Genomic DNA, 27,276 nt, shown 5'->3' with positions numbered 1-27,276 from the left:
AACCACAGGTGCGTTTGAAATGCAAATAAACTGCGGGGGCTGAAAATCTGAAATAAAACCAGAACATGTTAGAAATACTCAACAGGTCAGGTCACATATGTGGTAGGAGAAACAGAGTTAATGTTTCAGGTTGAGGCCTGAATTAGTTTCTACAAATGCTTCTGATCTGGTGAATATTTCTAGCATTTTCTGCTTTTTTTCTCTCAGCACTGTTGTTTTGATTAGTCTGCAGAGACAGAATGACTTAAAACTATGAAGAGGAGCCTGGCTATTCAGCCTAAGCTCAGTGGGACCTGAACGTGGGCACGGGTAGTTTGTATTACGGTCTAAAGAACCATTTCAGATTGAAGTAGCTTGTGTCAAAATTAGTCCAGTTGTACACTGTCTGGGTTAGGATGGTTTAATTAGCATGACTGCATGTATCCTCAGTTTTATGAACAGTTATGTAATTGTTATACTAGCAGCAAAGGTTAGGCAGGGTCAGGTTCAATCTGAAAAAGAAAATCAGGTATTCACCTTTATAGAGTTCCACAGCATGGAAACAAGCTCTTCGGCCCAACTTGCCCATGCCAACCAAGATGCCCCATCTATATTAGTCCCACCTGCCCACATTTGGCCCATATTCCTCACAACCTTTCCTATCCCTGTACCTGTCCAAATGGATTTGAAATAGTACCTGCCTCAACTACCTCTTCTGGCAGCTCATTTCATGTTTCATGAAAAAGTTGCCTCTCAGGTTCCTATTAAATCTTTGCCCTCTCAAACATACGCCCACTTGTTCTTGATTCCCCTACTCTGGGTAAAAGACGCTACACATGCATCCTATCTATTCCCCTCATTATCTTATACACCTCTACAAGTTCACCTCTCAGCCTCCTGTGATCTGAGGAATGAAGTACTAGCGTATCGAACCTCTCCCAATAGCTCAGGCCCCCCTCCTGGCAGCATCCTTGTAAATCTTCCCTGTACAATTCCCAGCCTAACAACATCCTGCCTAGAGCAGGATGACCAACACTCCAATTGTGGCCTCATCAATGTCTTGTACAACAGTAACATAACATCCCAACTTCTATAGTTAATACCCTGACTGATGAAGGCCAATGTACCCCATCTACCCGTGACTCCACTTTCAAGGAACTAAGTACCTACACTCCTTGATCCCTCTGCTGTACGACATTCCCCAGGGGCCCTCCCATTCACTCTGAAGGTCTTGCCCAGGTTTGACTTCCCAAAATGCAACACCCCACACTTATCTATACTATAGTAACCTGCGGCAATTTTTGATAACTATGTTCACTATCTACGAAACTACCCACTTAGTGTCACCTGCAAACTAACCAATCAAGTCTTCTACATTCTAATCCAAATCATTAATATAAATCACAAATAGCAATGGGCCCCAGCTCAAACCTCCGAGGCACACCACTTGGCATAGTCCTCCAGTCTGAAAAACAACCTTCCACCTTTACCTTCAACTTCCTTCCATAAAGCCAATTCTCTAATCAATCAGTAGCTCTCCACGGATCCCGTGTAATGTAACCTCCAGAACAGTCCACAGTGTGGAACTTTATCAAATGCCTCACTGAAGTCCATTTAGATCAGGTTTTGATTTTAAACCCAATCGTATCACAACATTTGGTATCACAACATTAGGTATTAGAAAAATATTTCTAACTTGAGGTGTTGTAGCCACTATATGTCTGTATGGTTGCATTGGGCAGACTACACAGAAAATATATGGAGTTCTGAACAAGTTGTAGATTCTACTGTGACTTAAAATGAATTTCTTTATTTTGGTGCAAAGAAGTTAACTGCAGGGAGATTATTTTCTAACAAAAATCTTCAAAAGTAAATATTCAATTATCTAGAATAGTACACAGCAAAATCTACCACAAAAAAAATTGCTCACTCAAATAAAACCCAAATACATAGAATGTAGAATAGTGCAGCACAAGAACAGGCCCTTCAGCCCACAATGGCTGTGCCAAACATGATGCCATGGCCAATTCCTATCTCCCTGTACCTAAAGCCACATTGCTCAAATCCCTGTATATCCTAGTGCCTATCCAAAAGCTTTTGAAATACGTCTTTCATATCTGCCTCCTCCACCACCTCTGGCAGCGTGTTCCAGGCACTCGCCATCCTCTGGGTAAAATAAACTTGTCCTACACACCCCCTTTAATCTTTACCCCTTAAAGATTAGCAGGTCAGGAATCATCAGTAAACAAAAATCAGCAAACGTTTCACATCAAGGACTCTTCATCAGAACTGTGAAAGAGAGAATCAATTTAATTTCAGGTACCAAAGAAGGTATGAGGGAGAGCTGTGCATATACTTTGCATATGTAACATGTTGACAATGCAAAGGCTGCAGGACATTGCCAACAGACAGACATTTACATTTGCACTTGGGGAAAACATGATATCTTTTACACAATTTAAAAAAGAACAATGAAATGCATGAAGCACCACAGTGGGATCCACAGGCTTTCAACATCAAACCACAGATGCATTAACCATAATGCAGTCCTTCATTGGCATGAGAGCTTGGAAAAGTCAACCACAACTGGTGCCACCCTGCAAGAAAGGAACTTATCTCTCCATTAATAATAAGAATGAAAAGCTTGTGGAAAATTTCTGAAAAGCCCTGAACAAAGCTGAAAAGTATGATATCTCATTATTCAAGTGTGATTTGTAACTGACCTCTCGTGGACAAGTCATTCTCTTCGGACGTGGGGCTTCCTGCTGTAATTGATACACTATTCAAGAACAGAAGTAGGTGTGAGCAATGTTAACATTAAAGACATCAATACATCACACCATCCAACAGACTCCATGTTCCCCCCCCATAAATTAACCAGATATCAATCATTAGACCAATTAGAATGAGATTGTGTAAACACACAGTGTATTAACATTGATTCTACATGAAAACAATTTACTCCATGGTTATTTACCTGTGCCAATCATTCAAAATTATGGTATCTAACAAACACACAGAAACACATATACAAACACTTATTCTATTCCCTCAATACCTTATGAAAAACCACTACAAGCAGCAATAGCACACAGCTAAAACAAAGGCTTTGTGTTGAGATATCATGAGGGCTTGCACCAAGCAAGTGTTTTGGAGTGAACATTTTTTTCTTCCCTGAGTATATTTTTCCTGTTTGTAGAAATAAATTGAATGTGTTTTCAAAAACACAATCTTTTGACATCTATTAAATCCAATGTGCCACCATATAACTGTTCAAATAAATAGACATTAATGACACCTTTGATATAAATGTAAAGAATTTAAATCTCAAAGAAAAACAGAAAACATTTGAAATGTTGCTCAAAAGTTCAATTAACACACAATGCATTCAGATGACCTAGTACCACAGTACACTGAATAACCATAAGGTGATTTCCTGTAATTAAATATAGAGATCTCCAATCACGACAGCTAATCAGTTAAAGTCAAGCTATTTTTCCAGAATGAAAGGATGAATCGCAGAAATATATAATTGAAGGCAGGCAATCAATTTTCAACCACACTCGATTACATCTAGTTCCATAGACGAAAGACAGGGCTTTCCACACCTCCCACTACTAGGATTATAGATTGACTGTCATTAGAGAGATGAAGATGAATTTATAGAGAAAAAAAATTGGAAAATATTTCCCCTTCCTATTTATACCAAGATAGTGAACAAATGGACACTTATGTCATCTATCTGTATAACTAACTCTCATCGGAAGAGGGAGAGGGAGAGGGAGAGGGAGAGAGATAAAGATATCTGGGCACAATCTGCTTGTTTCTCATTTCCTTACAAACACTAGGCCACAGCCTTCCCATTTTCACACATTCTAATCACATTTTTCCCCTCAAGGCGATAAATGTCTTCCTGTCACATTCCCACCTATATTTCCGAACTTTCGAATCCTTTGAAGCTTTAAAAACAGCTCGAAAACTCACTAATTTCGGGAAAAAAACCCGAGTGACGTCACAATGAACTCGCAAGGCAGACGGGATACTCCGGGAGGGAGGGAGGGAGAGCCACGCCAGCGCTCGTGCGGCGGCTGCCAGCGCCCAACATCTGGTGGCACGGGTGGAGCCACGTGCCTTGGCTGGAACCAAGCGGCTTAGGATGGGGCCGTAATCACCGACACCTGGGTCCAAGGTCGGGGACGTGAAGTCAGAACCTGCACTGGAGCCCAGGCGGCGGCCGAGCTGATGGCTGGAGGCTGCTGCTGAAGGATAAGGATGAGCCTGGGTCTACAGCCAGGGCCGAGTCGAGTACGAGAACCAGGCTGAGTTCCAGGCTCTGGCACTGCTCTACGACCAGGGCAGGGAATGGGATGAGGATCAGGGAAATGAGGAGGAGGGAGATGGGGTGGGGACTCTGCACCCTCCCTCTCTATCCCCCTCCCTCTCTACCCCACTCCCTCTCTACCCCACTCCCTCTCTAGGGAGTGGTGAGTATTGGGACCTATGAGTGAGTAGTGGAATAATGCCTCCCCTGTGACACAGTGCGCCACCCCCCTCCCGCTTTGGGGAAAGATCCCAACGGGTCCCACTTGGTCTAGTAAATAATAAAATGATTAACCACCCACCCCCATCATTTTAAACTCGTAAAATCTTGTGATATTTGAGAAATACTATGTGAGAAATGGGAAAACAGAGCTTTGTGCAGCATTTCAGTTTCTGGTGGAGTTTTTTGTTGACCATTTTTACGGAGTGAAAAGAGCATTGGCCAATCCAGTTAGATCGCAAACTCAAACAAAGCTTATAATTGGAAGTATCTGAACACCCACCTTGCAACAGTAATACCTGCAAAAGTGTGTCCTGGCAGGAGTATAATTAAATAATTTTGCAATTGTAGTCAAATATTTATTTTATTTTAAACACCAACAATTTAGCTGACTGAGTACAACTGTCGAAACCGTGAAGAAAACATAAGAAATTTAAAATGTGACCAGTCACAAAGACTTGGTGCACTTAAAAAAAATATTGTAACTTTATCGTAGGGAAATTACATATTTTCCCCATTTAATGCCACTTTGAGGATTACAACCATATTATAGTTATTAAACTAATTTTAATCCATATTTTTTGAGTGTTTAATAATTAGATTCAATGTTATCCAATTTTATACACTTTTTGCTCCATCAATTTTGTCACTATCATTGAGCTAATTTATAGTTAGGAATTCTTATGCAGTAAAATGTTACTTTCCATTCTCAAGGACCTCCAACCATGATTGCAAGTTCATTGGCTTATGGCTTTTCAACATGGCTAGTGTGCAAGCCTCCAAAAAGATGAAGTTGAGTGAAATGTTTTGTTTGTACTTTAGCGTAGAATTCTAGAAGCCTAACAATAATAAAACAATGTTCTATTATTACCCATAAAAATTGGAACATTACTAAGGAATATCTTCTCTCCATTTTATGATATTTATCTTGCAATTCCCAGTCACCTGGCTTGCCAGTATCATGTTTTAAACTATAGTTTACTCCAAAATACAGGCATTTTATTTATGATTATTAAATGATCTAATCTTCCTATCTCACTTCCATTAAAAAGTAACATTTTATCTGGTTCCTCAACAGCATAAGGTCACTGCATATGGAGAGCAGGGATTCCCAGCTGAGAAAGCAATTTGAGCTTAAATCGTAATATCAACAGATTTTTGCTTCATTGGGGGTAAGGCTGTCTACTTCTCAGTAAAAATTGCTGGAAGATATATTATGTGATTCTCGTGAGAAGTAAAATTTGCCAGGCATGCATTTTATGGCAAGAGATCTGAGTACATACTGTGAATAGAATAGTCGCTATATAACTGCAGGCAAGTAAAGAAAATAATAAAACATTAGGAATTAGAACATAGTTCAAGCAAGAGACAACCAAACATCTTGTCACAAGATGAATGCCAAGTAGCTTCAAGGACTGAAATGAACAAAATAAATTCAGCCCATTAACTAGGATGTGGCCTTTGTTAATTTCCATATCATAAATCACAAACCAGACGGGATTTAATAACTCAAAATGTTGAACCAGTTTCTTCATTTGTAGGTGCACTCGTGACATCAGTATTTTAAAATAATTTCTGGAAGATAGAAATTCTCATTGACCTAACTGCAGGATTAAATGGCCGGTAGGTTTCTCTGCAACATCCCTTGGGTTACTTTTATATAACTACATTGGGTTGAACAAGATTAGAAATGACTTGAGTAGCAAGGACACAAGGCACAAGCAATGGAGGTCCAGCAATTTGAATGTTAGTGAATGACTACTGTAGACCCAAAATCAGTCTTAAATCAGGTCTGATTTTAATCTGCATTCCCATTTCCAACAGAATTTAGGATTGAGTATTCCGAAAAACATTTCTCATGGATCGACTACAGCCAGGCAGCATCAGGCATCAACTGGAAATGGGCCAATAGTAATAGACAGATATTAGCATCAAGTTACCAAATGTTTTGCACCTGCCATTTTAAAGATGATGATTAACAATCAAATTTGGAAACTCAGTGCAAAATCAACTCGCAATGGCATTGGGCATTTCGTGCAATTAATTGTCCAATGATGACGCAGTGGGAGTAGCCAACCTTATGCAGGAATTGGAGAACATTTACAGATAAGTACATTTATTGACATGGATTTGATAACAATGTCTTTGGCCAATAGATGGTAAAAAGGCCTGCCAAAAATAAAGTGTAGACGTAGAATAAACCGGAGTCTGGACTGTGGATTGCGCAGACTGTGGACAGTACAGCCAATATAAAGTTGCAAAGAGAACAACAGGGGGTTTCTGAAAAATGGATAGGACACTGTGGGAAGCTAGAGAAGAATTTGCAGGTGCCCTGGCTGAGATGAATGAATCATCATTAAACACGGGTAAAGTGCCGGAAGACTGGAGTGTGGCTAATACTGTGCCTTTATTTTAAAAGTGTTGCAAGGAAAAGCCAGGAAACTATAGAGCAGTGAGCCTAATGGTACCCGGACGTGGCGCCGACAGACAAGAAGCCGAAGCAAAGAAGTCGAAGCCAAAGAACGGAATGGAAACGAGGCCCAAACGACAATAAACCAAAAGAGTCCGAAGACGAAATGCCTATTAACCAAAAGGATGGGACGCCTAAATGCAAACTAACCGAAAGTGCGGGACGCCTAAAACCCAAGGAACCGAAAAGCTGCATCGCCTAAAAGCGAACTTACCGAATGGCCGCTCTGGCGAAACCCCACCTACCCGAAAGGCAGCGTCACCTACAGGCCAAAGGACCGACTGCCGCTCAACAGAAACGTCCAATAACGGATATGACATTGCCGGGGGGGCGGGACTTGTCAGTGATTGGTCCAGACCCCCGCGTCCATCACATCACTGTGAAGGCATGAACATTGTCCCAAACCTCCACTTCACCCGACCCACAGCCCACGGAGGGTGGCCGTGGGAGAGTGAGGATGAGATAGAGAAGAGTGGAGAGAGGGGAGAGAGGAGAGAAGAGAGAGAGAAGAGTGGAGAGAGCGGCGGAGAGAGAAGAGAGAGAGCGAGAGAGAGCGAGAGAGAGAGAGAGAGAGAGAGAGAGAGAGAGAAGAGAGAGAGAGAGAGAGAGAGAGAGGGAGAGAGAGAGAGAGAGAGAGAGAGAGAGAGAGAGAGAGAGAGAGAGAGAAGGAGAGAGAGAGGAGAGAGTGAGGAGAGGAGGAGAGAGAGACTATTCTAGTAGAGAGAGAGGGGGGGGGAGAGAGAGAGTTTCTGGACGGAGGGAGAGAGAGAGAGGGGGGAGAGAGGGAGAGAGAGAGGGAGAGAGAGAGAGAGAGAGAGAGAGAGAGAGAGAGGGGGGGAGAGAGAGAGAGAGGGAGAGGGGAGAAAGAGAGAGAGAAAGAGAGAGAGAGGGGGGAGAGAGGGGGGAGACGGAAGGGGAGCGCGAGGTTCATTTTCCCACACAAGCCGTAGGTGACTGGGCAATCTGAACCCAAGCATCAAGTTAAAAGCGGCCGAAGGTGTGCATTCCTCGAGACAGCCCCCACTCTCCCACGGCCACCCTCTGCGGGCTGTGGGACGGGTGGAGCGGAGATTTGGGACAATGTTCATGCCTTCACAGTGATGTGGACGCGGGGGTCTGGACCAATCGCTGACAAGTCCCGCCCCCCGGCAACGTCAAGTCCGTTATTGGACTTTTCTGTTGAGCGGCAGTCGGTCCTTTGGCCTGTAGGTGACGCAGGTGGCGTTTCGACAGAGCGGCCATTCGGTAAGTTTGCTTTTAGGCGACGCAGCTTTTCGGTTCCTTGGGTTTTAGGCGTCCTGCCCTTTCGGTTAGTTTGCATTTAGGCGTCCCATCCTTTCGGTTAGTAGGCGTTTCGTCTTCGGACTCTTTCGGTTTATTGTCGTTTCGGCCTCGTTTCCATTCCGTTCTATGGCTTCGACTTCTTTGCTTCGGCCTCTCGTCTGTCGGCGCCACGTCTGCACACGGAGCCTAATACCTGTGGTGGGCAAGTTAATTGAGGATTCTGTGGGAGAAAATATATACACATTTGGATTGATTTGGCTGTTTATGGATTGTCAGCATAGTTTTGTACATGGAGATCGTGTCTTATGAATTTGATAGAGATTTTTGAAGAAGTGATTTTCGTTTTTTTGCAGCAGGTATCTATCTATCTTTAGTTTAGAGATACAGCATGGTAACAGGCCCACCAAGTCTGGTGCTGACCAGCAATCCCCACGCCACTAACACCATCCTATACACACTAAGGACAATTCACAATTTTACCAAGCCAATTAGCCAATAAATCTGTACATCTTTGGAGTGTGGCAGGAAACTGGGGAACCTGTATGACCCTATGACTCCAAGCAAACATATGGGACCTTGGCAGAGCTAGCTAACTGGACAGAGAATTGGCTTCATGGAAGGAAGCATTGGGGGATTGTGGAAGGATGTTTTTCAGGCCTGCGACTTGTGGTGTACCTCAGAGATCGATGCCAATGCCCACTACTATTTGTGGTTTATATCAACGATTTGGATGTGAATGTAGAAGGCATGATTAGTAAGTTTGCAAATGGATGTTATCATAGATAGATATCAAAATTTACAGCAGTTTAATTTACAGCAGTTTAATGGGTAGGACCTTTATAGTGGATAGCTGGGCTGTGGGGAGTGTTGGAGAGCAGAGGAATCCAGGAATACAGTTGCACAGTTCCTTGAAAGTGGCGTCACAGGTAGATAGGGTGGTCAGAAAGGTCTTCAGTGTATTGGCCTTCATTAGTCAGGGGACTGAGTATACAAGCTGGTACATTATGTTACAGTTGAACAAGACATTGTTGAGGATGCCCCTGGATGGGGGTGTGCGTGAGTGCGCGTGCCTGTATTTCATTGCTCCGTTTCAGGAAATATGACAATAATACACTTTTGTGTCTTGAGGATGAGTGATGATCGTATTGAGGGGTTTAACATCATGAGGGGAATCGATAGGGTGAGTGCAGTGTTTTACCCTAATTAGGGGAATCAAGCACCAAGGAACATAACATTGTGAGAGGGGAAAGGTTTAACAGGAACCTGAGGAGAAACCTTTTCATAGAGAGGGTGGTGGGTTTTTGTAACAAACTGCCCATGGAGCTAGTTGGGGCAGGTACTATCACAATATTTAAAAGGCATTTGGACAGGTACATGGATAGGAAAGATTTAGAGGGATATGGGCCAAATGCAGACAGGTGGAATTAGCAAAATGGGGTGGTCTGGCAAGTTGGGACAAAGGGCCCATTTCCGTGCTGTATGACTTTGCTGTTCGGTTAGCTAAAGTTCCAACACTAGAAAGGAAGTGTTCGAGCCACAAAGTTATTACTTTATTGGGATCAGAACATATTTTTCAGTCAATGGAAGCAGTCAGTGTTGACTCTGCCAGCTTCTGCCTTCTCCTTGATGTACATAGGTCGAATTCTCACACTGATCCTATTTTTTGCCTGCATACTTGGAAGATGTTCGATTAGCCCGAAATGCAAAATTCAATTGAGGTTTTATAGGAAAAATTGCACATGTGATTTTGCTTAAGTATAATGTTGATCAATTTTTTTTTTAAAGTAGATGTTTAAACATTTGATCCACTTCATTCACTGGGAAATACTGTCATATGATTGAAAAGGCCACACGTACCCAGAGTAATTACAGGTTTGAGACAATAAAGGGTTGTGTAAATTTGAAGTTAGGTGTTAATTTAATCTGTTTCAATGCTTATTTCCCAGTCCTCTTAAATTGCCCTCTGATGGAAATGTAATGAAACAGCAGCAGCCTTTCATTATCAATTTTCTTGCTACATAAATGGGTGACTATTTCCCAAAACAGCATATTGGATAAATTAATGTCCTGTTTTACTGTCAATTGCATCTGCTCATTTGTCCTCGTGGACTTAATTAAAAATAAACTTTAAATCTACTTTGTTATTCAAAATGGAGAGACAAGAAGCATTTTTAAAATGTTCATGTTCTGATATTCGTGCCCATTCCGAATCCCACCGACGCAGTGTTATAATTCACTTGTGTATATTAAAACATTATTCAGGCCAGCTTTTAAACTTACAGTACGATTTCCATATCGGTGGTTGATATTCTTCAGCATCTAAAAAAAAGAAAAAAATATTGTTCGAATTACACATTTGCTTCAGATCCATTTTCTTAAATCATTTATATTTAATGCACCTATCAAAGAGTCTACAAGGTCCTCATCAAAATATGCAACGCTGATATACAGATAGTCCTCAAGATGCATTAATAATGTTATCCACCATCATTGTTTAATATTCTATTCTACTATTGATTATATGTAGCACAATAAAATCATTCTAAAGATGTAATGTGACTTTCCAGAAAAACAAGACACATTTATAGACAATATATGCAGGAGTAGGCCATTTGGCCCTTCGAGCCTGCACCGCCATTCAATGTGTAGTTCCTGCCTTCTCCTCAGACTCCGCTATCCATTTGGCACTCACAACTTTTCGAGCCTGCACCACCTGCCTCTCGCGTGTCCATTCAATGTGCCACTCCATCATGGCTGATCATCCGCTGCACTCCCTCAATAGCAAGAAGTACCTTCCTCCCGTTCCCAGATGTGGTGCCTTCTCCTCATATCCCCTGACTCCGCTATCTTTAAGAGCCCTATCCAGCTCTCTCTTGAAAGTGTCCAGAGAACCGGCCTCCACCACCACTGAGGCAGAGAATTCCACAGACTCACAACTATGGCTTGTGTGGGAAAATGAACCCCACGCTCCCGTCTCCCCCCCTGCGCCCATCTTCTCTCTTGTCTCAAACCTCCACTCACCCCGACCCACTCTTCTGGGAGAGTGGGGGCTGTCCCAGGAATGCACACCTTTCCCGCTTTCAACTTCCCCCAGTCACTCCTCTCTCTCCCTTCTCTCCCTCTCTCCCCTCTCTCTCCCCCTTCTCTCTCTCCCCTTCTCTCCCCCTTCTCTCTCTCCTCCATCTCCGCCCACGGGAGCGTCCCACAGTCACTGACTGCCAGTCGGAAGGAGGGGAAATCACCCTGGTGTGGAGGTTGGGGTGAGATGGCAGTGCATCGCGGTCAGTGACTGTGGGACGCACTCCCGCGGGTGGAGAGAGGAAAGAGAGAGAGGGGAGAGAGAGGGGGGAGAGAGAGAAGGGAGAGAGGGAGGGAGAGAGAGAAGGGAGAGAGGGAAGGGAGGGAGAGAGGGAAGGGGAAGGGAGAGAGGGAAGGGGAGAGAGGAATGGGAGAGAGAGAGAGAGAGAGGAGGGGGAGAGAGAGAGAAGAGGGGAGAGAGAGAAGAGGGGAGAGAAGAGGGGAGACGGGAGTGTGTGGTTCATTTTCCCACACAGGCCATAGGTGACTGGGCAATCTGAACCCAAGCACCAAGTTGAAAGCGGCCAAAGGTGTACAGCCCCCACTCTCCCACGGCCACCCTCCGCGGGCTGTGGGTCGGGTGGAGCGGAGGTTTGGGACAATGTTCATGCCTTCACAGTGATGTGATGGACGCGGGGGTCTGGACCAATCGCTGACAGGTCCCGTCCCCCCGGCAACGTCAAGTCCGTTATTGGACTTTTCCGTAGAGCGGTAGTCGGTCCTTTGGCCTGTAGGCGACGCCGTCTTTCGGGTAGGTGGCGTTTCGACAGAGCAGCCATTCGGTGAGTTTGCTTTTAGGCGATGCAGCTTTTCGGTTCCTTGGGTTTTAGGCGTCCCGCCCTTTCAGTTAGTTTGCATTTAGGCGTCCCATCCTTTCGATTAGTAGGCATTTCGTCTTCGGACTCTTTCAGTTTATTGACGTTTCGGCCTCGTTTCCACTCCGTTCTTTGGCTTCGACTTCTTCGCTTTGGCCTCTCGTCTGTCGGAGCCATGTCCGCACACGTTGTTCCGCAACTTCTCCAGCAGTAGCATTTAATTTAGTTCAGGAGAATATGTATATTATCATAATTCAAACCACATTTCTTGCTCTTATTTAAAATAAGATTTAAATGTACAATTTAAAATGTACCTGGACTTTTAGATTGCCTTCAAGCTGTTTTCTAAATCTCTTTAAGCCACATACTCTTAAAGTGTGCAGCAATGTTTTACTTAGCACAAACCAATTTGGGAAAATGTCATATTTTTATACGTAGCATTTCTCACACTACTACTGCACAAAATTATTTTGCTTCAAAACAGTATTACAATTATAAAAGAAAGCAACATAAACAACAGGTGCCAGAACTCCAAATTGAAATCAGAAAACAGTGGAAAATAGTCATCAAATCAGGAAACATCAGAAAGGTCATCACTTTAGCTGATCTGAGGATTTACAGTATATTTTATTTTAGTTTTATTACAGCATAGAAACATAGAAACATAGAAATTAGGTGCAGGAGTAGGCCATTCGGCCCTTAGAGCCTGCACCGCCATTCAATATGATCATGGCTGATCATCCAACTCAGTATCCCGTACCTGCCTTCTCTCCATACCCCCTGATTCCCTTAGCCACAAGGGCCACATCTAACTCCCTCTTAAATATAGCCAATGAACTGGCCTCAACTACCCTCTGTGGCAGAGAGTTCCAGAGATTCACCACTCTCTGTGTGAAAAAAGTTCTTCTCATCTCGGTTTTAAAGGATTTCCCCCTTAACCTTAAGCTGTGACCCCTTGTCCTGGACTTACCTAACATCGGGAACAATCTTCCTGCATCTAGCCTGTCCAACCCCTTAAGAATTTTGTAACTTTCTATAAGATCCCCTCTCAATCTCCTAAATTCTAGAGAGTAGAAACCAAGTCTATCCAGTCTTTCTTCATAAGACAGTCCTGCCATCCCATGAATCAGTCTGGTGAAACTAAGGTAGATTGTGTTGTTGGGGTAAAACCCCAGTGAAGTAGAATGAGTTACTTTGCTTGGAATCAATTTAGGTTCTTCATTTGTAAAAGTAATGTAAACTTGTGGAACTTGCATGCACTGCCAGATGGAAAAAGCCTAATATACTGTAAGTTTCTAGCAGTTAGTAAATTCAGTATTTAATATTCTAAATGATTTAGTAGAGCTGGATGCATTATGGTCAGCCGGGACTCGATGGGCTGAAGGGTCTGTTTCCTGTTGTACAAATCTAAGACTATGAATACAATTTCTATGACTTTGTTTGAAACAAATATTAAAAAAGAATTACCGAAAGATAAAAGTAAAAACATTAAAATAGACATTTCATTTTCACAGTTTTTAATACAAAATGGGATCAAGGATAAAGCGTTCACGTCGCGGCCGTGTTTTCCCCAATCTTTCCACCACCACACACAAGAAGTACAAGATGTGCAAGACAGACACCATTGTATGCAGATGCTGAGAAGTGTGTTCAGCTCTGGCTGAACAACTAATCTTGTGTGTGGACCCGATAAGAAGAATACAAAATGAATTACAGTAATATAAATTACAGAATACACACAAAATATGTGTCATCAACTGGGGCTGCAGTTCTTATGTCAGCATGGATAATTGCCTCCACTTCTGTATTTGATGTATAGTTAAAAATAACAATAGCAAATGGAGAGATCATGTGACCAAAATTCCAACCAGTCCATGAAGTAATGTAAGCATCCACATATTGTATTCTAAGAAGAGAATATTACAATTATAATATTCATAATAACATAAACTACCTACAGTGATTAAAGGTTTATTTTTCAATTGGTTTTAACATTTTATTTTTGAAAATTATTGAACTAATCAAACACAAATGTGAAAATGTAATCTATCTTTTTTCAAATTGAATGTTTATTAATCTACAGATGGAAAATAATTAAAATAGCAAAAGTATCAAGTGAAAGCAGGAAATATTGGAAAATACAATAGTTATGGGTCAGCAATATGAATATATTTCTAGGATTTTCCATTTCCAACATTTGCAATATTTTGCTTTTGGACATGCCTGTTGTGTTATGGATATGGGACAAGGTGATTCAATTCAAGTCAATTTATTTATTTGTCATTTGGACCCCTTGAGGTCCAAACGAAATGACGTTTCTGCAGCCATACATTACAAACAAATAGACCCAAGACACAACATAATTTACATAAAAATCCATCACATTGCTGTGATGGACGGCCAAAAAAACTTATCTCTCCACTGCATTCCCCCCCCCCCCCCCCCCCCCCCCCGATGTCCCCCCCCCCCCCCCCCCCCCGATGTCAGAGTCAAAGTCAAAGCCCCCGGCTGGCGATGGCGATTGTCCCGCGGGCCATTAAAGCCACGCCGGGTGGTGCGAGGTCGCACACCGGATTCTTGATGTTCGAGCCCCCGGCGTGCGCTCGCAGAGTCCCGCGGCCATTCCAAGCCGCGCGGGGCGGTGCTGTGAGGCCCCGCTCCAGGAGTTCTTCGACCCCCGCAACTCGGGCGGGAAAAGTCGCCGCTCCGGGAGCCCTGAAAAACGGTCTCCCTCCAGGGACCCGCGGGCTCCCGGTGCCGCCGTCCACCAGACCCGCAGTTGCAGCCTCCAAATCTCCGGAGGTCGGGCCGCAGCAGCGCTCCACCATCGCTCCACCCGCTCCGGACTCGGCCAGCTCCACAACGGTGAGGTGAGTCGTCGGCACCAGGGCCCCCGGTCTTCCTGTTGGAGGCCGCTCCTCGTTGCAGCCCCAACGACAACGGAGACCCGACAAAGAAAAGGTCGGGTCTCCTGTGCAGGGAAAGATTAAAAGTTACCCCCCTCCCTCCCACCCCACCCCCACCTCCCCACACACACACCCCAACAAAAAATATCAAAAACTACATAAACACATAGACAAAAAATAATAAAAATACAGACGGGCTGCAGAGGCCGCTGCTGACGAGAGTCGCGCCGCCTACCGATGATATTATACTAACTACTGAAAATACCTATTTCTTTGACCTCATCAAGATGAAATAGAGGCACATTTGGATAACAGTAACAGGATCGGTGCGAGTCAGCATGGATTTACGAAGGGGAAATCATGCTTGACTAATCTTCAGGGATTTTTTGAGGATGTAACTAGGAAAATGGACAAGGGAGAGCCAGTGGATGTAGTGTACCTGGACATTCAGAAAACATTTTATAAGGTCCCACATAGGAGATTAGTGGGCAAAATTAGGGCACAGGTTATTGGGGGTAGAGTGCTGACATGGATAGAAAATTGGCTGGCAGATAGGAAACAAAGAGTAGGGATTAACAAGTCCCTTTCAGAATGGCAGGCAGTGACTAGTGGAGTACCGCAAGGCTCGGTGCTGGGACCGCAGCTATTTACATTACTATTTACAATATGCATCAATGATTTAGATGAGGGATTCAAAGTAACATTAGCAAATTTGCAGATGACACAAAACTGGGTGGCAGTGTGAACTGTGGAGGATGCTATGGGAATGCAGGGTGACTTGGACAGGTGGGTGAGTGGGCAGATGCATCGCAGACGCTGTTTAATGTGGATAAATGTGAGGTTATCCACTTTGGTAGCAAAAACAGGAAAGAAGGTTATTATCTAAATGGTGTCAAGTTGGGAAAAGGGGAAGGACAACGGGATCTGGGGGTCCTTGTTCATCAGTCAATGAAATTAAGCCATGCAGGTAAGACAGGCAGTGAAGAAAGCAAATGGCATTTTGGCCTTCATAACAAGAGGAATTGAGTATAGGAGCAAAGAGGTCCTTCTGCAGTTGTACATGGCGCTAGTGAGACCACACCTGGAGTATTGGGTGTAGTTTTGGTCCCCTAATTTGAGGAAGGACGTTCTTGCTATTGAGGGAGTGCAGCGTAGGGTTACAAGGTTAATTCCCAGGATGGCGGGACTGTCATATGCTGAGAGAATGGAGCGGCTGGGCTTGAATACTCTGGAGTTTAGAAGGATGAGAGGGCATCTCATTGAAACATATAAGATTGTTAAGGGTTTGGACGCACTAGAGGCAGGAAACATGTTCCCGATGTTGGGAGAGTCCAGAACCAGGGGCCACAGTTTAAGAATAAGGGGTAAGCCATTTAGAACGGAGACGAGGAAACACTGTTTCACACAGAGAGTTGTGAGTCTTTAGAATTCTCTGCCTCATGGAGGCCGGTTCTCTTGATACTTTCTAGAAAGAGCTAGATGGGGCTGTTAAAGATAGCGGAATCAGAGGATATGGGAAGAAGGCAGGAACAGGTTACTGATTGGGGATGATCAGCCATAATCACATTGAATAGTGGTGCTGGCTCGAAGGGCCGAATGGCCTCCTCCTGCACCTGTTGTCTATTGTCAATTATCATCACTATTCTGTTCTCTCTTCAGTCTTATTAGTGGCTACATTTAAAACATTTAAAATATATATTTTTTCCTTTTTCTCATTCCACTACACATTATTATTTTTTAAACTCGACTGTATTTTTATATTAGCTTTCAAATACTTATTTTTCAACCAATCAAGAACTGAATCAACAGATTAATTTCAGAGGTTTGAACAGCTCAAATACTAATTAAGTGTGAAGGTTCTCGACAGTTGAATGTATGCCCTATAGCCCAAGGAGTCTTAGATGAAGTAACTCAATGTAACTCATTGGATTTTAATATTTGTAATCAGAATACATTTGATCTTTCCTGAAGTAATTTAAAATTATTCAGCTGAATGGCAATCACCTGGAATTTTGTTTTAATTATGGTCAGCATTTACAATTATTACAAGAACTGGAAATATTTGAACTTCTCAGAAGATCACAGAGTACTGACAACAAGGAAAATTACCAAACCACAAAGCCTATGGGGAGGAGGGAATCGCTGACACCAGCTTCTGAATTTTCATATTTAGCATATGCATCTTTCACATTACAACATGAATTTGATAGCAATGAAAAATGTCCAGAGTTTCTTCACCATCACAAATGCGCCCCATGTCCGGCCCGGTCCGAGGTTTCTTCACCATCACAAATGCAGAATCTGATCCACAGAATATGTAACTTGGAATATACATGCACAATATCAACAGAGTTCTCAAAAGACAAGAGGAGGGAAGAGACTGCAGACAGCTAAAACTTTGCTTCCAATCCCATATGACTGCTGTCAAGAAATTTCTATGTATCTATCTATCTATCTATCTATCTTATCTATCTATCTATCTTGTCTGATTAGTAACATGGAATATACATGCATTTGCTTAATCCCATATATTGTCAAGAAATTTGTCTTTGTTTAGATTATTTACAGTCAAAACATACTTTCATCATTCTTGGTTACCTCCTTAAAAATGCATATATTTTCAAAACACAATTCCCACGCACAAATCCATGCATATGATCCCTAATCTGTCCTTGTTTATCCAAATGCTGATAGATCCGGTCTCTCAGTAATCCCCTCCAGTAACATATCCACCAATGATATCAGGCTCATCTGTCTGTAGTTCCCTGAGTTGCCCTTGTTCACCATCTCAAATAATGGTACAAAATGATCCACACTCCATTCTTCCAGAACCTCATCTGTAACTGAAGATGATGCGTGTGTCTTTGCAGGAGCCTTTGCAATTTCTTCCCCTCGCTTCCCACAAAGTCCAAGGGTGCACTCGGCCAGGCACCTCAGTCAAATCCCTACAGTTTTATTCGCCTTAATGAGTGCCAATACCAACAAATGATTTATTTTTTGCATATGGTCCAACATCAATTAATTTGCCTTAATTCCTCAGCATCCGTGCTAAGAATTTAATTCTACGTTATTAATTCACTGTTTTTTTTGTTTATGATTTGTTGTGTAGGAGCATTGCATTTATATACTGCATGCAGCAAGTTAGAATTTCAGTGTTCATTCATCGGTACGTGACAATTAAACACTCTTGAAAATCTCAATATTCTGTGGTTCCGCACATAGGCTGTCATGTTAATCTACTCTCTCTTCACACATTTTAACTCTTAATAAACCAAAGGAAACTCGTGGGATTTTCTTTTAACCTGCCATATCCATTTTACACCTTTTGTTCTCCTGATATGCCTCTAAAATCACTTTTACACTTCTTACATTAATCACAAAATTGCCACGATCCCTAATACCTAAATATAATGTATGTTTCCATCTTCCTGATCAGAACCTCAATATCTGTCAACCAAGGTTCCCTAAACTTAGCAGCCTGAACTTTTACTATTGCAGTTTTAAAAGCCTCCCACTTCCCTTTACCTGCGAACCAAACTTCACCAAGTTGACCTCTGCAAGCTCCAGAATTGGGCCTGATCTAATTTAAGACCTGAACTTGTGGACCAATTCTATCTTTCTCCATTTTAAAACTAGTACAATTATGGTCACCAATCCCAAAGTACTGCCCCACTGACACTTCAATTGCATGCTCTACCTCATTCCTCAAGAGGAGGCCCCCTGTTGTGCCCTCTTGATAGGGCACTCTATATATTGGTGAAAGAGGCTTTCTTAGATACATTCAACAAATTGCACCACATCCAAGCATTTTGTTTGATTGTCAGTCAATGAGGGAAGTTGAAACATTACAAGAATACTTCAATATTATTCTTGCAACTATCTACAATCTAAAGATGCTTCCAAATGTTAGGAAAATAATGTTGTCCAAAGCTGACATCAAAAACAAAAATCATCTGGTTTCCTCTACATGGCTTTGCGGAACAACTTGGTTCAGTCAGCAGCGTTGACCATGAGCATTCTGTTGCTTCCATTTTATTTCTCCATCCCATTCGGACTTCTCACTCTGTGGCCCCCTCTTCTGTCAGTGTGGGTCCAATGTAAGCTCAAGATATAGTACCTTATTTTTCATCTGGCCATGATGCAGCCCCCTGTCTCAATATTGAATTCTACAACTTCAGATACCCTGATTTCTCCTTCTGTACCAGTCATCCATCTGTGCCATTAGCCCAGGTTGTTTTTTTTTAATACTTTCTCCATGTTTCTGCCAATCTAGTTTAACCCCCCCCCCCCCCCCCCCCCCCCCCCCCCCCCCCCCCCCCCCCCCACCCCCCCCCCACCCCCCCCCCCCCCCCCCCCGTCAATGGGCACAGCACAACTCTCTCAAGTCTGAAGAGGGGTCCCAGCCCAAAATGTCACCTAACTACAAATTCCAGAGATATTGCCTGACCTACTCCAACACTTTGTGTCTTTTTTTTTTTTGCAAATCACCATCTGCAGTTCCTTATGTCTACATACCATTCTGGAGTTCAGTCGCAGCTCCAGTCCCCTCATGCGGTCAGCAAGGAGCTACAGCTGAGTGCTGGAAGGTTTCCCAATTTCCTACATCGTGCAGGAGAAGCATTTGAGTACCCTAACTGCCATCCAACCTGCACTTCTACAAAAGAAGAAAATTACATCCCACCCACACTTCGATTAAAGGACCTGTCAACACTTTCACGACCAAATTCACAATCTTTTTTACTCGTGGACATTTTTCATCAGGCTAAATAAATGCCCCGACCTACTTGATGCCACGAGTACCTACGACTAGCATCACGATCTACCTACGACCTCGTAACGACCTTGCTGCGAGTACGATTCAAGGGCAAACTCGGCAGAGGTCGTGAATTAGGTTGTGAAAGTGGGACTGGTCCTTAAACAAGAAAGTCAAAAACAAGACCTATCCTTTTTTGCTCTGAATTCTGCTCAGCCTTCTCACCAAATCCTGTCGTCAAAGTTTCAACATTTAGTCTAAAAACACAGCACCCGTGCCACAACAAACAGCTTCTCCTAAAATTACCGCTCCCAACAGGCCACTCTGGTATATCTTCACTTTTTATTGGTTGCTGGGCCTCTGGATGAGCCAATCAAACGGCGCTCTTTTAAACTTTCCCTCTGCTGGTCTGCTCTGCCTCGTGGCTCTAAACTCACTCACTAAGTCCTGATAAAGGGTCTGTGACCTGAAACGTTGACTCTTTCTCTTCCAAGAGATTACTTGTAGCCTTTACTGGATTTCTAGGATCTGCAGTATTTTTTACTTTGAGCCAGAAAAAGTCCACGATTGAACGGCAAAATGGAGACCAAATGAGGAATCAATTTCGAAGTGTAGCAATGATGCAGAATGACCAAGTCTGCAAAAATTACAGAAGCAGACAGTAATGAAGGCCACTCAGCCAAGTGTATTTGTGCCTGTTAATTGCTGAGCTTTGCAATTGGCCCAACACCCTGGTTTTTAATGCACTGCCCTGCAATCAAGAAGGCTGTTTTAGTGAGGTGTTTTTTATTTACATTTATTATAGGCCTATAGAATTGTTAATCATGGAACTTTAATCACCAGCTTTGTTAATGTTGAAGTGTGCTTACTCCTCAGTCTTTGTAAAATGCTAATATGTAGGATAAACTTAAAAAATAAAAAATTCACATGGGAAAGTTAAAACAACTTCAAAACAAGAACTTTAGAAAGGAAGTTATTTTAATTAAGTTCTTCAGAACGGAATAAACGTGTTTACGGAGCAGAACAGCTTGAACTGGGATGAGATGTTCATAGTCCATGAAGAGAAACCCTTAATTACTTATCAGTTACTGCTAAGTAGACTGTTTCTACCCATCATTTTTTTCTTGGGCTCTTGTGATCAATCTAGAAGTGCAGAGTCAGATGTAATTTGCATCTGATTACAAGCTGCTGTTTGAAAGCAAAGTCAAATAAAATAAATACTGCTGGAATAAAAAATCGAAAATAAGTCAGCTTTACCAGAAAAATGATTCTCTCTTTCTGGTGGGGATCAACCTATTTTGTGTTGCTGTTCTGGTTTCAGTATTTTAATTTATAGAATTCCGTTTTTTTTACTCAGTCTTGTAATGTGGTCTCACTGACACGATAATCTTTTGCACAATGCTTCAGGACTTTGAGACAGTGATAGTGAAGGAATGGTGGTATATTTTCAAGCAAATTGGGCAGGTAGACCACTTTCTTGCACGTAGTGGTATAGATATGAAATTGTTAACCTTGTTCTTCTTGGGCTTCTATCTATTCCTCATAAGGCGCCGAGATAAGTGCACTTAGTGTTGTGAGCTTTACAATTGCATGGCAAGAAGATTGGCTGCAATACTGAAACAGGGGAGCATAGATGTTACGATTTGATTTTCTCTGGGGAGTCAGTACAGAGGCATCAGCTATTTTCATTCTTCATTAATAAGAGCGAAGGGCCAAGTACATTGTATCCATGTTTTAGGTGCAAAACAAAGCTATGAAGATGCCACGTGACAATATACTAAACTAAATGTATTCATTAATTGTGCGATAAAACTGGGGCACACTGCATGGAAATGTGGGGTTACCCATTGGTGTGAAGAATAGAACAGCAGAATTTTAGGAATTAGAGAGATTTGGCAAGAAATGTTGCCAGAATTACAAAGTTAACATTCAGGTACATCTAATAAAAGGGAACAATGAACTTTGTTGCAAAATAGGAGATGTGCAAGAATTATGGGCCTGTCCCACTTGGGCGACTTTTTAGGGGACTGCCGGCAACTATGCGGTCGCCACATGTTGTTCGCGGGTGGTTGCCGGGGAGTCGCCTTCATGGTCGTGAGGGGTTCTCGCATTGTGGGAACTAGTCGCGGCCTCATTATGGTCGCCGCAAATTTCTCAACATGTTGAAAAATTAGCGGTGACTAGAATGAAGCCGCCATGTAGAGTAGCGAGAATCCTCATGCCGTAGGTGGGTTGCCAGGCAGTCGAAGGTTCTCGTAGGTTTTCGCCGGTGCTGATCGGTGAATTTCATTGGCTCATTGGGAAAAATAAAACGTAAGCAGTAGTTTTCTGAACCAAGGATAACCAACCGGTAAGGTCTCCACTCCTGCTCCCCCCTTCTTTTAAAAGACTTATGTGACCCTTTGCATATACTATGCTTTCACCATCTTAATTACAGCGCCAACCTTCCTGTTCATCGCGGTGTGTGGCTGTTTCACATTGGCTTTGCACCGTGTGAATTTCACTCAGACAGCGCTCCCTTCGCTTGCCCTGTCCCCACCTGCATAACGGGCTGGTGAAGGGGGGGGTGTGTGTGTGTGTGTGTGTGTGTGTGTGTGTGTGTGTGTGTGTGTGTGTGTGTGTGTGTGTGTGTGTGTGTGTGTGTGTGTGTGTGTGTGTGTGTGTGTGTGTGTCTGTGTGTGTGTGTGTGTGTGTGTGTGTGTGTGTGTGTGTGTGTGTGTGTCTGTCTGTGTGTGTGTGTGTATGTGTGTGTGCGTGTGTGTGTGTGTGTGTCTGTGTGTGTGTGTGTGTGTGTCTGTGTGTGTGTGTGTGTGTGTGTGTGTGTGTCTGTGTGTGTGTGTGTGTGTGTGTGTGTGTGTGTGGCGTGTGTGTGTGTGTGCATGTCTGTGTGCGTGTGTGTCTGCGTGTGCGTGTGTGTGCGTGTGTGCATGTCTGTGTCTGTGTGCGTGTGTCTGTGTGTCTGTGTGTGTGTGTGCATGTCTGTGTCTGTCTGTGTGTGTGTGTGTGTGCATGTCTGTGTGTGTGTGTGTGTGTGTGTGCGTGTGTGTCTGTGTGTGCATGTGTGTCTGTGCGTGTGTGCGTGTGTCTGCATCTGTCTGTCTGTGTGTCTGCGTCTGTCTGTGTGCGTGTGTCTCTGACAGTCACCGTTCCAGTTGTCGGTTTTTTAGGGCGACCGCCAGTGACCTGACATGCTTTGGCTTTGGAGAGATCAAAACTTGAAAGCTTCTGCCCTGGTCATTTAATGTTGTTACTATTATCTAAATTATATTATCAAGATTCTTGTGTCACCATTGGGCAAAATCTCAACTGGACCAGTCACATAAATATTGCCAATTGGATCATGACAGAGTAGGATGCAAAATGCTAGAGTAATGCAGAGGGACAGGCAGCATCTCTGGAAATAATGAATGGGTGACATTTTAACCATATAACAATTACAGCACGGAAACAGGCCATCTCGGCCCTTCTAGTCCGTGCCGAACATTTATTTTCCCCTAGTCCCATCTACCTGCACTCAGACCATAACCCTCCATTCCTTTCCTATCCATATACCTATCCAATTTATTTTTAAATGATAAAATCGAACCTGCCTCCACCACTTCCACTGGAAGCTCATTCCACACAACTACCACTCTCTGAGTAAAGAACTTCCCCTCATGTTACCCCTAAACTTTTGTCCCTTAATTCTCAAGTCATGTCCTCTTGTTTGAATCTTCCCTACTCTCAATGGAAAAAGCTTATCCACGTCAACTCTGTCTATCCCTCTCATCATGTTAAAGACCTCTATCAAGTCCCCTCTTAACCTTCTGCGCAACAAAGAATAAAGAATTATCTTGTTCAACCTTTCTCTATAACTTAGGTGCTGAAACCCAGACAACATTCTAGTAAATCTCCTCTGTACTCTCTCTATTTTGCTAGTACTATATTTTGTTAGTACTTACTACTATACATACACTCCCTGGTTTAATGTCTTGCTTTTTTTTTTAAATTAGTCTTGCTTAGATGCAAGTCATTGTTGTTGACTTCCACGCTTGGCCAAATACAGGAACTACCACTACTTGTTAAAAAAAAACATCTACATAAAATTAAAACTGTAGATTCCTGGAAAGGAAACAAACACTGAAAGTAATGGGTGAGGGAGAGAGCAAGGGGTGAAAGTAAGGGGTGAGGGAGAGGGGGTGAGCAAAGGTAGGGAGAGAGACAGAGAACAGAGGGAGATACAAATGGAAATCAAATGGTAAAGAATACTAAATGTACTGTACATAATCCCAAAGGCCAAATTATCCCAGCACAAAAACGGGTCACTTGGCAGAGCTCATTGATGGTGAAGATTATGTGACGACAGAAGGAAATAAAAGCAACAAAAATGCGCTCTGATAATTCTTGGTCGGGACAAAAGTCATTTTACCAAAAGCACAAATGTTAGAAGACAACACGAAAATATATGTGCTAGCGCGCCCCCGCGTCCAGGAGATCTTCGACCCCCCCAAACTCGGGCGGGAGAAGTTGCCGTTGCACCCGAAAAGCAATTTTGTGCCGCCGTCCACAGAATTCCAGAAAGCGGCAGCGCTGTGATCAGATCCACCTGATGCAGGCCGCTCAACGAACTGAGCCCCGACGAGAAAAGGTCGGGTAAGCATGATTCAAAAGTTTCCCCCCCCCCCTCTCCCACCCCACCCCCCCCACCCACCCACACACACACACCCCAACATAATTCAATTCTGACACAGTTTCGCGGACAGGCTGCAGAGGCATTAAGACTGCTCTCCCACCTCCCCTTGGTCGGGACAAAAGTCATTTTACCAAAAGCACAAATGTTAGAAGACAACACGAAAATATATGTTTTACAAAGCAATTTTGTGAATTCCAGAAAATGTGATCAGATCCTATGCAGTCAGATTGTAAGCATGACAAAATGTAATTCAATTCTGACAGGTTTATTCAGCATTAAACTGCTCTCCCACCTCCCCTCCACTTCATCCCCAACAAAGGATCAATAGACTTGTCAAATCATCGCAGCAGTTGTCTTAAATCTTCTCCGATAAAATTCCATTTAAATGCTGATTATTTTCTACTTGGCATTGTGGCATGACCTCTGTCCCATCATCAGCTCTCAATAATGAACTGTCTTTACTATCACAGCCAAATAATTAATTGACAAATGTCAATGATTCTTCATTGATCAATTCTAATTTTCTCCCTAATCTGCATCCTCCCACTTTCAATAAGTATTAACACTAGGCATTATTGTAAGTTTAGGAGTGCTCTAAAAATATGAATCTTCTATGTATTTACCACCAGACACTCTTAACATGTTGACAAATAATGACTGTCATTTTGCTTCAATTCTCCAAATTTCCTGCAGCCTCAAGCACCGGGTGGTGTTCCTTTAATATGTGTTAAATGTATGTTTTATTGTTCTTTAGCTTGTTTTATGTGGGTTTAGGGAAAACTTTAAAAAAAAAATCTCTTTGAAGGAGATGCGATTTTTTCCCGTATCATATTGTAATTATGTTCCTAGAGCTAACCCCCTTAGTCTAGTTCAGTAAAACACAGAGTCAAGCACTGGATCACTAAATCTTTTATTTTATGACACAATAACAAATTCCCTATACGATACCTAGCCACATCGCGGGATCGATCCTTGTCTCTGCTTGTCCAAGCCCTTCAGCCTCGTGCAAGCAGACACCTCTAAAAGGTTACGCAGTCCCAAGCAATCCTCCAGAAGATCGATAACGAACCTCACGGGGGTTACCTTTTATAGGTCATTGAACCCTGAGGGACAGGTCTACATGTGGGTGGTACCCCTACAAACCAATCACAGATATCGGTTACATTAAAGTGTTAATGACAGTTCCCCAACCCAATTACAAAGCATCTCATTACAATGTTCGTACAGAAGTTTTTGGAAGGAAGTCAATCAAACATATAATGCAACATTCTCCTGGGGAGTACAGACAATTCAAACAAGGCTTCACACTTCAGCCTATCCTCAAACAGTAACATAAACACCATGCAGCATTATTAACAGTATTTACAATCCTTCTGCAGCCAGCCTATCATGTCAATGCCCTTGCAAAACCTTTGGGTTTCCCTGCAAAGTGCTCATACATTTTAACAATAGTAACGACATCTGGACCTCATCTTATCTGATAGTTTAATCTAGGACCTAGACTTCCTGAAACCAATTTGCAGCTCTCAGCTTTGCACGGGAATTGACCAAACAGGTTTTGCAAATGCCCTGATACTCCATTTTAATAGTCTCTATTTTTAGCCCATATTAACAGTATCTCAGTCCGCACTGCAGCCTAACATTGAAGAGCTAGAGGCCTCTTGGTGTAGGCCGACTTCGGGAGCCTGCGGGACTTTAACATTGTGAGCTGGCGATCCCTTTGCCAGGGATTGACCTTTGAGCTCCAACCGTGGGAGCCTGTGGAATTAACATTATTAAGCTCGCGGTCCCTGGTTAGAGGCGGACTTTGGGATCTCCAAACGCAGGAGCGTTGACCGCCCCGATGTGGGAGCTTCGATTGCCCTGACACGGGGGCTTCGATCGTCCCGACGCGGGGGCTTCGATCACCGGCTGCGGGAGCTTCGATCGCCCAGACAGATGGTTCGACTGCCCAGACCGCGGGAGAAAAATGAGGGAAGAAGATTAGACTTTATTGCCTTCCATCACAGTGAGGAATGTGGAATCCGCTGTGGTGGATTTTTATGTTAACTTTTATGTAGTTGTGTATCTTGTTGCTTTTCTTTTTAGTATGGCTGTATGGTAATTCGCATATTACTGTACCTTAATTGGTACACACGACAATAAAAGACCTTTGAAACCTTTAAGCCTTGTTGCAATATGTAATCTTCACAAATCGCACAGCCGTTCCTCAACATGCTTTGGTATTGACATTGGTGATTAGATGCTATATCCTCAAAGGCCAATTTTCCCCAGCTCTCTCAAAAGCAGTTAGCCATCACTGCTAAATAGCAGTTAAGCATTTGTTAAGATAGAAAATGATAATATTAACATGCTGTCGGTTATTTATTTCTATGAAACTGAGGAAAACACAGATTTGCCCAGAGCAGGCAAGCCTAAGATATAATCAAACCAATTTGTGCAATGTACATTACCAACTAATCATCCCCAAAAAAGTGCGATGCATGAGACCAACTAGGTGGAAACGTACAATCATTCATCTTGTCATTTGCCATTCTAGAGATCCCTTTACACCAGGGGTCAGCAACCTATGGCCCCCGGGCCGAATGCGGCCCGTAACCCAAAATCATCCGGCTCGTATTTTTTCCCCCATATTTATCTGGCCCGCCGACTTTCTTCATCTCCGGTACCTCCCGGGACCGAGGCCGCGGCGCCCAGGCGCGGTGATGCAAGGACATAAGGAGGCCTGGGCAGGCAGCCGCAATGGCCGAGCTGCCGAGCAGCACCGAGCTCTGGCAGT

General features: G+C 43.1%; 1 protein-coding gene across 1 annotated transcript in view; it reads right to left on the bottom strand.

The window, feature by feature from the left end:
- Window positions 1–27,276, bottom strand: part of chn2 (chimerin 2) — a 251,788-nt gene that overhangs the window by 103,702 nt on the left and 120,810 nt on the right. The window contains exons 2-3 of the mRNA XM_055660074.1: window positions 10,554–10,592; window positions 2,703–2,758 (exon numbers count right to left, since the gene is read on the bottom strand). Of these exons, the coding sequence (XP_055516049.1) occupies window positions 2,703–2,758; window positions 10,554–10,592 (95 nt within the window). The remainder of the gene's footprint in view (window positions 1–2,702; window positions 2,759–10,553; window positions 10,593–27,276) is intronic.

The sequence above is a fragment of the Leucoraja erinacea genome, chromosome 2 (genome assembly GCF_028641065.1).
Source record: "Leucoraja erinacea ecotype New England chromosome 2, Leri_hhj_1, whole genome shotgun sequence".
In the NCBI taxonomy this organism is placed as follows: domain Eukaryota; kingdom Metazoa; phylum Chordata; class Chondrichthyes; order Rajiformes; family Rajidae; genus Leucoraja; species Leucoraja erinaceus.
The sequence above is the reverse complement of the archived record's forward strand: the minus strand, read 5'-3'. Positions and strand labels throughout refer to the sequence as shown.